The sequence below is a fragment of the Camarhynchus parvulus genome, chromosome Z (assembly GCF_901933205.1).
Source record: "Camarhynchus parvulus chromosome Z, STF_HiC, whole genome shotgun sequence".
NCBI classification, from domain to species: Eukaryota; Metazoa; Chordata; class Aves; order Passeriformes; family Thraupidae; genus Camarhynchus; species Camarhynchus parvulus.
Window position 1 is genome coordinate 24,948,263 of NC_044601.1, and position 17,119 is coordinate 24,965,381.

At 38.8% G+C, this 17,119-nt stretch overlaps 1 protein-coding gene across 1 annotated transcript in view; it reads left to right on the top strand.

Moving 5' to 3' along the window:
• Positions 1-16,295, top strand: part of MCTP1 (multiple C2 and transmembrane domain containing 1) — a 208,392-nt gene extending 192,097 nt beyond the window's left edge. Inside the window, exons 18-21 of the mRNA XM_030968614.1 lie at positions 8,099-8,208; positions 10,871-10,980; positions 14,383-14,480; positions 15,522-16,295. Of these exons, the coding sequence (XP_030824474.1) occupies positions 8,099-8,208; positions 10,871-10,980; positions 14,383-14,480; positions 15,522-15,593 (390 nt within the window). The 3' untranslated portion in view covers positions 15,594-16,295. The remainder of the gene's footprint in view (positions 1-8,098; positions 8,209-10,870; positions 10,981-14,382; positions 14,481-15,521) is intronic.
• Positions 16,296-17,119: the final 824 nt, after the last annotated feature.

The window sequence follows — 17,119 nt, forward strand, 5'->3', positions numbered from 1 at the left end:
TTCATTGCACCATTCTTCCAGGCTCTTGCATTTTCAAGATTCATCTTATTTAAAGTAACTCTTCCCAATAAAACTAGCAGGCTCTTTCATTACATTTTGAGGGTTATTAGACCCTTGATATTTAACTTTTGTGTCTATCATCCCTCGCATTTGTATAACAGAACTTGAAGAGCTGCATTAGTGACCACCTTATTAATTGCAGTTTTCATTCAGCATAGGGTAAACACATTATAACCACTGGAATTTACAAATTCAACTGTAAAATCATGGCCAAAGTTTATTCTTTAGTAGAATGCCAGGACTGTATTCTGACTAAATTAACTATTGCAAACAGCTGATGCACAATATACCATGATTTCTGTGTTAGACTCTTTTGGATTACATTGTTGTGGCTGGGTACAAAAGAAGTATTAATGAGATCACTGTCAAGCTCCAGTGTTGTTCTGACTCAGGTAAAGTAAGATATTCTGTCTTCCCTTCTTTAAGCATAGTCAAAGGGGTGAAGAAAAAGACATCCAAAAGAAGAATTTCAGGTACTTAAAACATTGACCTAAAGCACATTCATTGAGTGTATTCTAATCACACCAGTGCTCTACCCTACAGCGCCTTAGTTTTATGAGTTTCCTTCCAAAACAAGGCCAAGAAAGGCAAGGCAAAATTTGTGCCTTTTGTTGACTTTTTGCTCCTGAATCTATCACCATGAACAAACAAGATTTCACCCTTTTCAAGTAATATATTTGCTTGGAGTACATATTAAATAAATACCTCATAAAGGTTATGAGGTATGAGTCAGTCTCATATTAGTCAGAAGGGTATCATGAAAGGAAAATTTAATTTTTTTTTTCCCCAGTGGATGGTCCTTTGGTGGAATTGCACATTGCTCTATAAACTGGCTCTATTGCTTCCATGTTTCTGCCTTTTATCTGGAGTGCTGTCCTTACACTATTCAAATGTGCAGTGTAGGAGAGATCAGGAAGGAACATGTTTTAAAAAAAGCACTGGGCAACACTGTGTAATGTGATAGGAAGAAAGAGAAAATAAAGGGTACTAGTCAAAAATCTCAATTTAAACATAATATACATAATTGCCATTACGGTGTTCTTTACTCTGGAAAGCTTGCAATATCTGCTTTTTCTTTAGAATTATTACTGTAGCTCTTGGCATATTTCCCCCCAGTTTTATATTTATCTTCTAACTCTGCAGTAGTCCATGACAAAAATCTAATTCATTACATAGGTGGTACTGCCAAAAAGTCACAGAAGGTTCAAAATTATTTTTATCAACTCTCAGTGTAATGTTTGAGAAGAACAGACGGTTTAATACTCACACAAAATCACAGAATTCTTAGGGTTGGAAGGGACCTCTGGAGATATCTAGTCAAACCCCACTGCTAAGAGCAGGTTATTCATGCTCACAGGTGTGTGTCTTCATAAACAGTGAGTCTGTCCCAATCTGGAAATGTGTCCTAAGCTGCAAACACAGGGAGGGGCAGGATTCCAGAATACCCCGAGTGAGATTAAGACACAAAGGAGGTCAAATGTTGATAATCAAAATTATAATACACATTTACTCACTATCAAAGAAAGAGCAAGAAAGAAAACAGAGAAGTAGGAAAAAGCAAAGAACTACAGACAGGTAGATAATTACCACCAAGAATCCGTGGCATCCTGTGAAGATCCTTCTTCCTTTGTCTGTTGATGAGGAGGGCTCTGACAAACTTGCTGCACACTCACTTATATAGAGGCTAAGTGGTGCTTTATGGCAGCGGCTGGGCAGCTCCACTCCAGCCTGGGACCATGGACATGGTATTCACGGGATATTCCCGTGATAGGTGATAGTTAGCTTGCCCTGCTGTTCACTTACCTTTAACAGCAGGGCCAGCAGCATTCACTGCCACTGTCAAGGCTCATGGCCCCTTATCACACCAGGTCTTCAACTGCAGATCTTATCAAAGGGTGGGCAATGGTGAAAAAAGTCTGTTTAAAAGTTCTTTACTGAGTCTTCAGTATTTTCTTCCACATGTTTATTAATTTCTGTTGTTCCTATTGTCTGCTGTTTTAAATACGGCATCTTACTAGTCAATAACAGTTTATGGCTTTTATTTTTAATAATCATGACCACAAATATAATTTCTCTCTGTAATACCCTACTCTTCATTATTATGTGATTTTCTCCATATTTTATAATTCGCAGCCTGATTTCCGGTTAGGCATGAGCCTAATTTTCAGACCTCATCACCATGCACACATAAAGACACGTGCTAGCACAAAGATTTTTAAGATAATGTATTAAGCATTTGTAGACAGCCAATAGTATCTGAAAAATGTGGTCACTTAAGGTGTGGTGCCCAGCAATATGGGTGAAGTTGAAGCCCCAAGTTTAAAAACTCATTTCTGGTTATCTACATAACCCACGGATTTGATGTCTGAGGTGAAATGGTGCCAGTGCTTTAAGGAAACCTGTTCCTGCTAGTCCTTTTCAGAGTGGAAAGAGTACCAAACAGGTTTTCTATTTTCCTGTTGCTGAAAAGAGAAGACATGCAGGTCCCTGTCTGCTGGACACGCTATCTGTCACTATTTGAAACACGTGAAAGTCTCAAGAGTTACAATCTGTCTTACTGAAAGGGTGGGGACTTCTGAATCATTAAGGTTCCACTGAGAAGGTTTAATATCTCCAAGAGTCTTCCCATACCTTTTCAATTCAAGAATTGGGAAGAATAATGTGGTTGTGCTGCTCCATGAGGGATAGCCTGCAAGGTGAAAAAACAGTTAAAATAATCTGACTCTCTCAGCTCATTATAGGATGTAATGAGGAGGCCAGTCTCAAGTCACATCATGCACCTCTCCAGATCCTGTAGACCATTCAGCTTTACCTCAAGATCTGCTTCCACACTCAGCTTTAAGATAACAATATCATCATGGTTGTCTGTCCTCCTTCTATTTACCTGAGAATTTGATTGTAGCAATGGGGAACAAAGACACACAGACCTTCTTGCTTGCTCTGAAGATTGTTTATTGCAGCAAACCAAGCCTTTCTATGCTCTAAACTTAACCAAACCAGCGTGCATTGGCTGCCTGGCACTGCGGTGTCGCTGTTCACATGTCCCTTCACCCAAGCAGCTCTCTGCAGCTCTCTGATCTGCAGTGTCCATACATCTCCCCAAGCAATCCCTGCCCCACACACATGGTGACCGCATGCCAGCCATACAACCTGTTCCCTGGTTACAGGAATTGTTTTTCACCTCTCCGCTAGTCGAACCTTTCCCAGAGTGCTTTGTGTTGCTCACCAGAAGTGAACAGGATTTCTGTCTCCCACATTTGAAAAAATAAAACTTAACTGGGTGTCTGTCACCAGATCTGTGGCCTTTTGATAGAGATTCAGGAGACTTTAAGGAGATCAAAGGCCTCCAGAGCTGAAACAGTATTGGCTTACTATCTTCTTCTTTGTGGGCTTCACAGACAGCAGTGGTTAGGTTTTGGAAGGTAATTACTGAGGTGGAGTTTTGAGCAGTGGCCACACCATAAACCTACTGGTCTTTGTCTGTATGTTTTTCTGGGCAGTACTAATGACTCCTGCCAGTAAGGACTAATGCATTAACTACCAGCTACTTCTGGGTCTGTTTCATCAGTCCACAAAGGAAGTCTGCCACAGTGTTAGAGCCCTGTGTATAGCTGAGTCTCCTGCTGAGGGGTGATGTGGGTGCCTATTTATAGACTTTACTTTGGACACCAATTATTAGTTGAAATAATGTGAAGAGTTTTCTCACAGAAGCTTCTGTTTAAGCAATAGAGATTTTCTGGCTTGTTACTAAAAGTCAAAGATAATTAGAGGAGTTCTTCACTGATAACAGAAGGGCTATACTTTTGCTTTTGCAGCCACAGGTGCCAGAGCCTAGAAAGGTTGATGTTCAACCTTTTTTGGATGCCCATGTGTAGGGGAAGGGGTCAGGCCTTGCCTGGTGGGGCAGTGAACTGCCCCACACTCCCCACCCTTAGAGACAGTATACTGCCCTTGAGCATTTCCTTTTTTTCTCAAAACTCTCTTCTTATGATCTGTGCCTTTCTGTCCAAATTAGAAGTTACTAGTAGGACAGTTATCCATAAAATGTTCAGAGTTTTATTCTCTGTATTTAAAACTTTTCTTTTTCCTTTTTTTTTTTTTTCCCCGTTTCTGGCTTAAACCCATTACCTTTACCAGAGTATACTTTTAAGTCTGGCTTATTTATTTCTCCCACTGTCCCGGTCATTTGAAATGTTTGGTTTTCAAATGCACTTTCACTTGGAGAGGAGAGAGGTTTAGGATTACATATATAATCCTTTCCTAAATCACCCTATTTTGTCATGGGGTTGGAAGAACAGTGTGTTGAATAAAAAGACTCACATAACATGGATTTTATTTAGGGATTTGTGTAAATTAGCTCGACATAGTTTAGAGCTAGTAATTTACTTTGTTTTGCTTTGGTTTCACCAAAAGGAAAATATAGTTCTGGCTGTAAATCAGTATGTAAATGTTAAATATTACTAATCACCAAACAGCGTATCAATCTTTAATTTACAATTTCCTGTGAAAGAGGAGTAGGACATCTTCTCAGACTTTAATTTGGGTTCATACCCTTTTTAAAATTCAGGTCGTACCATCAGTATCAATTTGACTCTGCTTTCACAGTTTGTGCTCACAATCATGCCCTAGCAAATCTCTTGCTTTTCAGATACCTTAAGCCTACTGCAAACAAATAAAACACACAAATGAAGTAGTAATAAAGCTTTGTATTAAGCTTTGTTAGCTTTGTATTAGAAATTTTATCTACTATTTAAATGACAATTATGTCCAGAAAATTGGCAGTTGTAGTCATGCAAATGATGAAATTGATATCAGTCAATTCCAGTCACGGCCCACATTCAAGGCCCCAGACCTCTCTTACTGAGTCCCTTAAAGAGGCTTATGGGTTGTTTTTTTTCTTTTACCCAGAGTTAGATGAGAAAAGAGAAATACCGACAAGATGTTCCTCAAGAGTCAAAACAACAAAAACTTTACTGGCAACTTCAGAAAATCAGGGAACTTTGGCAAAAGTTTAAAGCAACATTGAATCAACACAAAGCATTAATTTAGCAAGCTCCAAGTCCATCCAACCTGACAAACTCCAACCCATCTGATTTTAAGTTACTTAGACTTCAAGAAGAAGTAATTGGATGAAAAACAACAAAGAGAGACAGAAGAGATATAGAAAAGAACAAATATGACCCCCACTGGTGGTTGCAGTGGTCAAATGCTTGCCTCATGCTCTAGCGTGAGTACCCTTTGGCTTTCCTGGGCCCATCCCCCAGGTAGGACATCTGGTATCCACTCTGGGGCTGGGTTAGGGGCTCTAGGGGGTGGGGTGGATGGAGCAACTCACCACCTCACCAGGGCAAGGCTTGTCTTACCCCTTATCCCATTCATGCAACTGAAATGTTTCAAGCCACCAATCTCCTCCAGTCTCTCACACCATCTTTCTCTGGAAAGGAAATGCCAGTAGTGTTTGAAAAATTGATTATTAAGAACCTTGGTTTACTCTTGGTAGCTCATGTGTTGTATTTGATAACATGGCATCTTGCTGGAAGAAAATAAGTGCAGTTTTTCCCTAGTCCAGCTTATTTTTATACAAATATTTGGAGCAGGAAATAAAAAACAATTAATAGTTGTGGGACATGTGGGAATAGTTGGAATAGTTTAAGCAAAGATGAACCATGATTCTTCTGACTGCCTCCTCTTTCCTGTGCTGTTTTGTCTAATAATGCCTCAGAGTATGTCAACAAATTTCCTTTAAGCTCAGAAGGTGCAGTGGGTTGGAAATAGTGATCCTTTCTCTGTGTCATTCTGTCTTCATGGTATTTGTGGGAAGTGATTTAAAACTATATATTTTTGGATTGTCTGGTTCTGGCTGGGATTGGATGAATTGTTGCAGTAGCCAGGAGGGGGAATGGCTAGAACTCAGAGGTTGTTTTCTATCATCGCTGATCGTTGTTGGGGGAAGGAGAAAGGTATTCTCTTCCAGGAAAAGGGGTTCCTTTAGGTTGAGTAAGTGTGGCACTGGCTCCGAGCCTGGCTGGGGTGGTGAGGCTATGGGCAGGTCAGGCTCTGTAGTGAGCATTTCACATGTAAATCACTCTCTCTCTTTCGTATACTTTTGTTTTTGATATTGTCGCTGTTGTTGTTCATTTCCTTATCTCATTGCTGTTCCCAGTAAACATGATCTTTTGTGCCTCCAGTTCTCCTCTCCAGCCCACCAAGGGTGGGGGGGGGAGACGGAGTGAGCATGCAGCAGCAGGATTTGGAAAGTCTCAGTGGGAGCACTAAATTGGAGAGTGCCATTCCTAAATCATGACATGAATAAAGGTACAATTTTATCGTGTATGATACTTATAAATTAAAACAGCCTCAGGACCTTTGAATGTAACCCCACTTGAGTTCTGGATATGACACAAGTTTTGTTAGAATGACATAATTCTTTTTTCACACAAGTTAGTTATAAACCAAAATGAATTTACATGGAGGGCAGAATCTCTTAAAACTGAAGAGGCAAGGGGCAATTTTCATATTTAGAAAGCAGAAAAATACCTGTATGGCTTATTGTTCATTTCTGCTGTACAAGGAAGTATGTGTTTTACATGAAGGAATAGAGCAGATGCCTATTTCCTGATGACAAATGAAGCACGCTGGATATATGATGCACATCTTCAGAAGCTGTATACCTGAGAAGAATAATGGTGTCATTGCAAAGGCTTCAAGAATGCAGTAAAGATTAAGGAAATAACTTACATAAATGGCTCTGTGTTGCTGTGCAGCACTGGATGTAGCTGATATCACTGGTTCTGATCCATTATGGTCATTTTCAGAAAACAAAAATATTTTTTTGTGATATAATAATTATTAATCTTATGTGAAATATAAGGTCTTTCACATTGCCTAAGAAACTGGTGGTTTTGCTCTGTCTGAAGTGCTTGGTTTATAAATTACACTGAATCACTGAAAGCAGTTTTCTCATCTCTATCTGCTTCTCTTGTGGTTGTTTTTTAGATAACCTGTATTCTCTAACTAAATACTTTCAAACATCTTCACAGGTATTCTTGACAACACCATTGTCAGTGAACCAGTGATATTGAAATGATTAAATGATAAATTATATTTTCTCCCAATCTAATTTATTAAGATAGCAAAAATGTCAACAAAATGAGTGAACAAATATTCTGTCTGATAGTTACGCATCAGGGTAAGAAAAGAAAAATCAAATGCAACATATATTTCTTAGATGTTGAACTTTGGAGTCAATGACAGAGACTGTTGTATCATGTGGTTTATGATTACAAAAAGTTGAACTTCGTTAATGAAATAATGTCCTCAGAGTACAAAATTTTCTTTCCATTTCTTATTTTCAGAAAACAATAATCATATTCACACTTACTAGGGTAATACAGCAACAACCCATTGGAAATGTTGAACATAACCTTTTGTCTTATCTGTGGTCTGGAAAAAAACAAAGAGAAACTATTTTTTTTCCCATGGTGATACTTCATTTTAATCCCATTTAACACAGTATTGTTAGTGGATTTGATGCTGCAAACATGTTTAGATTTAGAGACAGATATTTGGTGGAAAAAGAACAGCTCTCTATAGAAGCTGAGTTTTTCTGGTTTCTTGCTCAATGCCTTCCACCAGAAATGTTTATTTTCCTCTGCTTACATCAGCTCAAGAACCAGCATTTCAATAAAACTGCCTTTATTCCACCTTATGACTCTTGTCACTTGAAAGAGCACACAACATACAAGGTTGGCACCTTCAGCATGTTTAAAACCTTGAGACCAGGCTTATTCAAATATGTGTTTAGAAACTAATGCAGTGACAGACAAAATTGTGTGGAGCTCAGCATATATACTAAACCCTATGTGTTGCAATAAGCACTGTTTACAGGACAAGAAATAGTTTTCTTATTGCCAGGTTTTACCAATTGTTTTACATGAATCTGTAACACAGGACCTTTTGAAACTTAACTGACAGCTACACGATCCTTTTCCTACAGTCAGAAATTCTTTTACTCAACTACTCCTATTCTTTTATTTAGGACAGTGAAAAGAAAGGATTTATGAATAGACTTTATGCCATCCAGGAGGTGTGTGTCACTGTCCAGAATATCCTAGATGAAATTGCTTCCTTTGGTGAGAGGATCAAGAAGTAAGTGCTGACACAGGTGCTGGTTTGCTCTCCAATACTCTTTAACATCTTTTTCATGCAGAGATATAATATGTTAGATTTTTACTTACTTATTCCAGGGGAGTCCATTGGTCAAACTCACCTATATTTACTTTGCTTTATGGAGGCCCTCACTCAGTGGAAATTCTCTTACATTAATTCTGGAGTTTAGAACTATATTAAGTGGGACAAAAATAAAAAGTAAGGGTTTTAAGTAAAACAGAAAGAGCATACTGTTGTGAGGTTGTTATTTAAAAGCAATAAAAACACAATTTTGATAAAGGAAATAAGCAGAACTGAATGGGAGTTTCATATTTTAAGGATGTAAATATGTTCCCTTGCTGCAAGTTTTATTGTTGGTCAGCAAAACCTTTCCTTTAGACTATTTGTAATTTGTAACACCTAATACATAATATATAAAAATTGCCAACAAATCTGGACATTAAAAAGAGAGGTTCTGAGATTTACTGCAGGAAATGTATTGGTGTATTTCTGCCATGGTCAATGGACAGCAGCACAAGGTTTATTACTTGAGGTCAGACAGGTTCCAGAAAGACACCTTCCAGCTGTCAGCTGCAAACCGTGGAGAGGATTGACTTGATGTTCTGCACCTTGAACGCCAAGAGCATCTCACCACTACCCAATTCACTTTTGGAAATGAATTTTAGGAAACCTGTGCCTTGGGTGAAGGCCAGTCTGCAGGAATCCTGAGGATCATCTCTAATGCTGTCCTGTTCAGTCTTGATAAAATGGACATTGTCATTTATTTGTTTGAGAACAAAGTTCCTAATAGGAAAGCCTGGGAAAATTGTTCCCATAGGGACAATTCCAGGCAGGTTGTATTCACAGCAGGAGAGGCAGGTGCAAGCATATTGTATCACACAAGTTCTCCAGTTAGAAAAATGAACCAGTCTCTGAAAAAAGTCCTTTATCAAAAGGCTGTTCCTGGAAGTTGTCTTGATGATTAAGTAGTTCTAATTGTGCATTTTGGAGGTAGGGTTTGTTCTATTGTATACCAGATGAGAGCTACAGAATTTTGTAAACTGAGTGAGACTACAAATCTTTGTAATTTGTTCCTAAAACTATAATGGGAAACCTGTACTGAATGCTGTGTTAACGCAGCCCATAAGGAGCTTTGCTAAGTGAGGAGCCAGTGCTCCCACATATCATGGTGTGTCTGTGATCATTGCACAAAGCCGAGTCACAGGAACACGAGCAGACCCTCAGCCTTCTGTTCATCCCAAATGCCTACAGAAAAGGGGAAAAGAGCAGGTGTCCCCTGAGGATAAAGGGAGGCATCCTACACTAAGTCACACTAACATAATGTTAGTGGAGACATGTCAAATTTGCCAAGGCAAAAAGAAGACAAATAAACACAGGAAGCCAGAGCTCATTATGAAAAATATGGCTTGCAATTCAGGTAATTGCAGTTATTCATCTAGAGAAGCCAAAATTATGTAATCACATGGATTGAGAATGTAGCTAGTAGTAATACTTTAAAGTGCATCATGAAACTATTTAGATTTAAACCACATTATCCTTCTGGATAAATGTCATGCAACACTTTTGAGATGGCAGTGCCTTCACGGAACAAATATGCCAAGCCAGGCTCCCTTAACCAACGTTCCTATGGAAAGTATGTATAAAATTATCATCTGGTCTTTCTCTCCTCATTGAACACAGGAGTTGGAGACCCACAGCACCCTTTCCAAGATCCATTAACTCTCCCTCACATCTCAATTTTGCAGAATGTGGCCGAGTTTTATCAGAATAGTCTGGGACCCTTAGTGAGGATGTTTTTATCTGGGATTTTTTTTGGAAAGGTAATATCCTGGAACTCTGATGGGATCCCAGAAATTCTCTTCTGTTATTCATAGAAAAATAACCTTTACTTATTTCAGAGTTTTTTTTTTTCTTTTGACATCCAGAGGGTTTTTATTTCTTCCCTCAACCACTGCTCTTGCATTATCCCTGTCTTCATGGCTAACTTTTCTATCCCCTCCTTTTTTTTTTCCCTAGCCCTCTCCTTCTTATGCACGTGGATGAGTCTCCACCTTTGCATAGCCATGCACTTGCCTCTTCCTTTTCCCCCAGAGCTGGAAGGCACCTGGCTGAGGAGTGCCCCTGTACCTCAGATGGAGGGGAATGTCCCTGTTCAGCCTTTAACTTCTTGTGCTATCCTTACAGTGGAATAGGGAGGAGATAAAACAAGAAAGCCTTAGCAGGAGTTCTTACAACTGTTGTATCCTACTCTACCATGGTGTTGAGAAGGGAATGGAGATTGCCTGTGCGAGTATATTTGGAGAATAGGGGGCTCTGTGGGTTTTTCCTGGGGCTGAAACTGGGGTTAGGCAATGAGATTTCCAAAAAGCAGAGCAGTGATTCACCTGGCAGATATGCACTGCTGGGCCGGGAGAGGTGAAGCTCAGCAGGCAAGTAGGCAAAGCTAGGTCCTCCTTTCATTTCTACTGACACTGGATCCAAGCCCAGGCTCTCCCTGATCAATGACAAATGCATCCATGCTTTCATTACTAGACTCAGTTTGTTCTTCCTGATGGAAACTGACACTTCTCCCACTGTCCTTTCCTCTTTTATTGGCTTTTTTGGCCTACCTCAGTTCTGACTTTTGTGCATTTTTCTTTAGTACATTCAACTGGACTGTCCCATTCCTGAGCTGGCTGGCAATTGTTGCCCTCTCTGTGTTCACCGTCATCCTGTATTTCATTCCACTGAGATACATTGTCCTTGTCTGGGGTAAGTAAAGCCCTTTTAAACTGTCTGTATTTGCTTTAAAAACCTGGTTTTTAATGGATGACTTATACTGACACTACTTTGTGGTATTTATGGTCATGAAGCTACCCTATAATGGAATTAGGCATGTTAGTTAACAGCAACAGTGTAAATATTTAGGCCCGCCTGCAAAATGCATTTTCCTTGGCTGACATTTTAGACTGAATCATACTATCAATATGTAGCCATGAGGATTCTTCATATATCAAAGTCTAGCTTTGTCTAGATATTACTCTGATTTATTTTCACCACTTACACACAATCAGAGGCATTTCAATCTATATAGTGCATTTAGGACAATATGCCTTTTTTACTGCAGTACTTTATCTTGTGTAAGTGTATGCAAACATAGCAGCAAGAAACCTTTTTAAGGAGTCACCTTTAGTTAGACAGAAAGGAATGCATGGTATTTGGCTGCTTAATAATGAACAGAAACTCTGGGCAAATAGGGGGATGGAATTATGATTGATCCAAGCTTTCACTAGTTGTGCTTATATCTATTCTTTATACTGATTTTTAAAAACTACTGTTACCACATCTGTTGTAAATAATGCTCCAGGTTTTAATTTGTATATCTTTTCATACTTATTACACCACCAGCTGCTGTACCCTTACCCAGTAACACTGACTTATGAAGAGCACAGTCTCAGTTACATCAGTGGCCAGATATTCTTTCTGAAGAATAGCAGTCACTCTTTTGTGAAGAAGTTTTGAATTCAGGAGACAGCATAAAATCATTGAACTGACTCCAAAGAATTTATTTTTTGTTTATCAGTCAGTATTAGTAATTTTCTTAGAATGTTTTCTCAAATTATCATAGCTGAAACAATAAAGAAGATATGAACAAAAATATTTCTACAGAATGAACAAAAACAAGCATATGGGCTTCCTTTCTTTTCCTATCTTTAACTTTTACTTATTCCTCCATACCATGCATCACTTAAGTGTAACCCAGACTCTTAGTTTGTTCCCAAAATTTCATTCCTTCTAGCACACTCACAGGAAGTTCTAAGTATTTGTCTGTCATTTTTCAGACAGGTTCTTGCTTTTTTACATCAGGTTAGATACAATAATCTGAGATTATAATAGCCCTCCAAGATCCACATATCTGTAGAGCCAGAACTGTTCTCTCAAAAGCTCATGACTCATACCCCTGGAAGTGCAACACTCCCACAGAAATATCTGTTTCAGATAAGGCAGAGTCTCAACTCCCAAGCCTCCCAAACCATGGATGGATAGTGAAAGCATGAATTATTATAAATGCACCTTGCACTCTCTGCATCTCTTCTCTCCCTGCCTTCAAGTTACATAGGCTATGGAGATACAATTTCAAGCCCCTTGGTTCACTAGAGGTTTTGACTCCGCATTTTTCTCCTGCATTTCAGTTCAGGTGACTTCTTACTCAGCAAGTGTCTGTGGATCCTTTCTTTAGGAGTCTTTTTCTCTTGCATCATGGCAGGAGACCACACAGGTACTGCACAGGTGCAGGTGCCACAATCCAGACCTCTTCAGGGTGAAATGAAATCTCACAGAGCCCTGTTATGCTGAAAACAGCTTTGAGCAGCTGTTCCTTCAAAAATTGCAGTATTCCAAACACCTACTTGTTTTCTCCATCACTGCATGTTTCTAGCCTCTCCTGTGTATATTTCTTCAACGTATTCATCCATCCTGCCTGTGGGAAGTCACTGATTTCTCTTTTTTTACTTACTTCCATAGGAATGTTTGAGCTGGTCTGTAGCAACATTTGTCCATTTTGTTCTTTGGAAGGCAGTTTTTAAATTAAAATTTCTTCATATTAGGTGTCATCCTTTGTATAGCTGTCTTTCTTCTGTGCATCTATAGGGTCTGCTCCTTTCAGCCTGCCCTAGCAAGAAATTCTCCATCCTTTCCTTGCTGTGTCTCTCCCCATGGAGACTACCAGTCCTTGAAGATGTGGTGTGTTAGGTGGGGTGGAGCAGAAACCAGCTCTCCATCCTAATCCCACTTGATGAAGTGCTGAGTTCCTGGTAACAGCTACTGCTGTTTACGTGGAAAAAACTGTAACTATTTTAATCTGAAAATTTTCAAACTGTTGGAAAAGACCAATCCCCTTGTTGTATTCTGCTTCGCCTGTAGTGTCTCACCTTTGCAGCGCTTTTCCTTTCTTGAGGTTTTGCATGCTGACTGGTATTTTTCCTTATCAGGTGTGATAAAGTGAGATCATACCACCAGAATTCACCCATGAGTGGTCCAGTGGCCATGTGCAATGAACAGTGGCATTCAACCTTAAATTTTGCAGCCACTTCCTGATGCAGAACCTCTTCTTAAACAAAGGTGTTTGAAGGTCAGATGTTCCTTCTGAACACTCACTATCCAACACCATATAAAGGGAGGGCAGCATCTTCTATCTGCACTGCAGAACTGAGGATTCATGCAGGGGGACACTGTGGGTGTTGTCAACACTGAATCTTGCGTGCCTTATCCAAAGGCTTTATGTCCTTGCTAAAGCTTTCTGAAAAGTCTGGGCACCAAAGACTTTGTGGAAGATAAACTATGTTATCTTATATCTGATAGAGCCTGGATGAATTACACAGAAAGGCATATTTTTAATAGTGTCCTGGCTTTCTCCTGCTCACATGAGAGTCAATGCAGTTTGCACTGTTCCTGTCCATGTTTTAGACATGTGTTCCCAGAGCCCACAGACCAGATTCTCAAAGTCTGTGAATCTGACTCAGTATGTAATTAAGAAAATATGTCTCATTTAAAAGCCTGCTTCCTGATTATTTTATGGATGATTTTTCTTGGTACTTCTGAATACTAATTTTCAATAGGCATTATAAGACCATGATGTCTAAAGGAGACATATCCTCTCTGCACTGCCATCAGCTTGTCTCTATCTGTCATTCTCACACAGAGGTTTGTGCAAACCCCTCTAAAGCTTTCATATGATGCAGACTTCATGCTTCCTATATGTTTCATTGTCATTAGCATGAAAAATACTTTCTTTGAATCTTCTGAATCTTATATGAATCTTGTGTCCTCCAATTAAGCCCAATTCTGCTCATCCTCTCTGTTTCAGAAATTAAGTACTTTTTATGCCTCTGCTTTTCCCAACTTCCTCATAATAATCACAGTTTCTGTGACTTTAAAAAAAAAATATATTGAAGGAATTTGAAAATGTCCCTAGAACTTTTGCATTTTGAAACAGGGAACCACAGAAGCAGAGTCCAACCTTTGGAGCCCAAGTTTACAATTCATGCATTCATTCGGTGCTACTGCCAGGATTCAGAATGGATCTTAAAATCTGTTTTAAAACTTTGACAAAAGTATGTATCTTTTGATATCATATATCTTATCATAGTAACATTTGAACTTTCACTTTTGCAGGCATCAATAAATTTACAAAGAAGATTCGAAATCCATATGCAATTGATAACAATGAGCTACTTGACTTTCTGTCCAGGGTCCCTTCTGATGTGCAAGTGGTGTGTATAATTCTTTTATTTTATCATTTTTAAAGCAGTTATTTTGATTTACTATTATATTCTTTGGCAGAAAGAAATTGCAAACTCAAGCTGAGGATAGTCTATTAACCAGAAGGAGGCTGCTAGATCTTTATCCAATGAGAAAAAAGTTCCAGCATTGGTTGTGCCTCTTAGAATCCTTGGAAAAAATCAGTAGAAGGACAAGTATTTGTGAGATGGTAGCTAGAGCTTGTATTAAGCAGCATCCAGCATGATGTGAATCTGATTGGGATAAGGCACTTTATAGGAAACACTGGAGCTGTGGCTCTCAGAAGGCAGAGAAGGAACAGGAAGGTCAAATAATGGAAGAGGCAGACAGCATTGCTCAGCACTCTGAGAACACTTTGGCCTTTCCCTTCTAGAGGGTGAAAGCTTTTGCTGTGGCCACAGTTCCACTGGGCTCCTAAATTCCTTTCAAAAAATAACCCAAAAAAAGCTGGTTGTGAGTTACAAGCTTTTATGATGCAGTACACAATCCCCAGAGAGCATGCAAGATTTAAGACAGCATCAAGCACATAAATCACATCCAGTGTCACAAAGATTATAGACCTTCCCATGTTTCTAGTTTCAGTTCAGAGTTGGTACTAGGTAGGAGATACAGGTGCAAACACTCTCTCTGTATCTGATACCCTCCGTGGTAGGCATTTAGAAATAACCAAGCTTTTAAGAAACATTATGAAGAATGGTATCCAATATGGTCAAGATGACAATGTTATTGTCTGCTAGAGCTCATGGAGAAAACAAAAAAACCATAGTCTTTTCTAAGTTTACATCAGCATGCAGTGTTATGTCCTGGTAGGATTTTCCTAGTGTTGGTTTCCCTTCTTATTATAGATCTGTCATTCTGGTGTTGGTGAATCACATCTGCAAATCCTGTGTTGTTTTCAGGGGAAAATCTTCTTTTTTTAACCTTTTATCCCCTGACAGAAAAAAAGGGTATCTTTCTTTTTTCCCAACAAGTGCCACCTGACAACTTTCTTTCTGAACTTTGTGTTTAAACAGATGCAATACCATGAACTGAAACAAGATCCTACTCACAGCCCAAGCAAGAGGAAGAAAAACAATCCTGCCTAGCCAACTTCATGTGTTGAGGAGACCAGCATCTGCCAGGGGAAGATAAAAGAGCAAGCCTAAGAAGCATTTCCTCTCTCTAAGATTTTTATTTATCTTGCCTTTTTATCTACTGGGGAGATTTTGTAACAGTATTAAAAGGCGGAAAATTATTTCTCGTGGAAAATCTATTTCTCATTGTAAAGACATTTGTTTCAAGTAGGGTTTTTGTCATTTCAAAGCCTTGTTAGAAATAATATAACACATTAAATGAGTCAATCTAAAATGGAGAATATATATTGCTACTTGGTGGTTAAAGATACATGAGATAGTCAAATCATGCTAACTAAACCTACAAAACATCTAAATCTGACTCAGAAATTTCTCATATTTTATTTGTGAGCCTTCATATTTTTATCCAGTAAGTCATCATTACAATTTTCTATGTTTTATATATTGCAAGAGGAATACAATGTAGTGGAGCCTACTGCACTTATGTTTTAGCAGATTTTTTTAAATTTCAGACCCCGATGTTAACATCTGGTGCAACATTTTTCTATGTGGTAGGGCTGCTTATAAAACAGTGAGAAACGCCAAGTGCAAATCTCTTTGTGGAGCTCCCAAAAGCAGTTCCTGCTGTCTTTATCATTCCATTGTAAGACCTAAAAATCTCTGTTTCAAAATACTGCCAGGTTTGTAACTGATTGCCTGTCATATTTTTCTACATGTACCAGTAGTCTTCATTTGTACTACATAGCTTAGCTCTAATGGGTAAAACTAACTAACTGCTTTGGATGTCATGCTATGAACACTTTTTTGTGCACATAACTATTTTAATATGGGTATCTTGCAGAAAAGGTTTTTCATTCAAATCACAAGATCATATTAATATGCTTTATGGTATAACATTGCTTGTTACCAATGTGAAATACCGTGTAGAGGAAAAAAAATACAGTTGTGGTAAAACTGATACACCAGGGTTTTTTCCTTAGTTAATAATGTCAGTTCTTCAGATACAAGCTTTCCCTACTGCATGGAAACTGCATTATCTTATAAATTACATGGAACATAGATGAGAAACATTTACATTTCAAATGTCTTAGTGGCCACTGCATAACGAGTACTTGGGGATATATTCTGGTAGCTGCATGCAGACTTCCACACTCAGCTCCCCACATAGTGAGCAGAGACTGATTCCTGAGGGACTACCTGTGCACAGCTCCTCATTATTAGTTCCCAGTGACATTAAAGGGGATTTTTTGCCCAGGGGAGAATGACAGGACTGCATCCTCAAAGGGGGCTGTGGTCCTCTCTGGATTACCTCTCACTGGTTGCAATTGCAGATAAAGTTATATTGCACTACTCTAAAAAGACTTTTTGAAAAGCCTATTTAGAAATACTTTGCAAGCACATGTGAATATGTATTTGTCCAAAGAAATCCGTGTTAGTTGCATTGCTCGTGAAAGATCATCCTGGATTTCTTTGTTTTGCAGATAAGATGATAGCCAAGTTCTTATGTGATAGTTACTTTGATCCTTCTGTTTGGATAT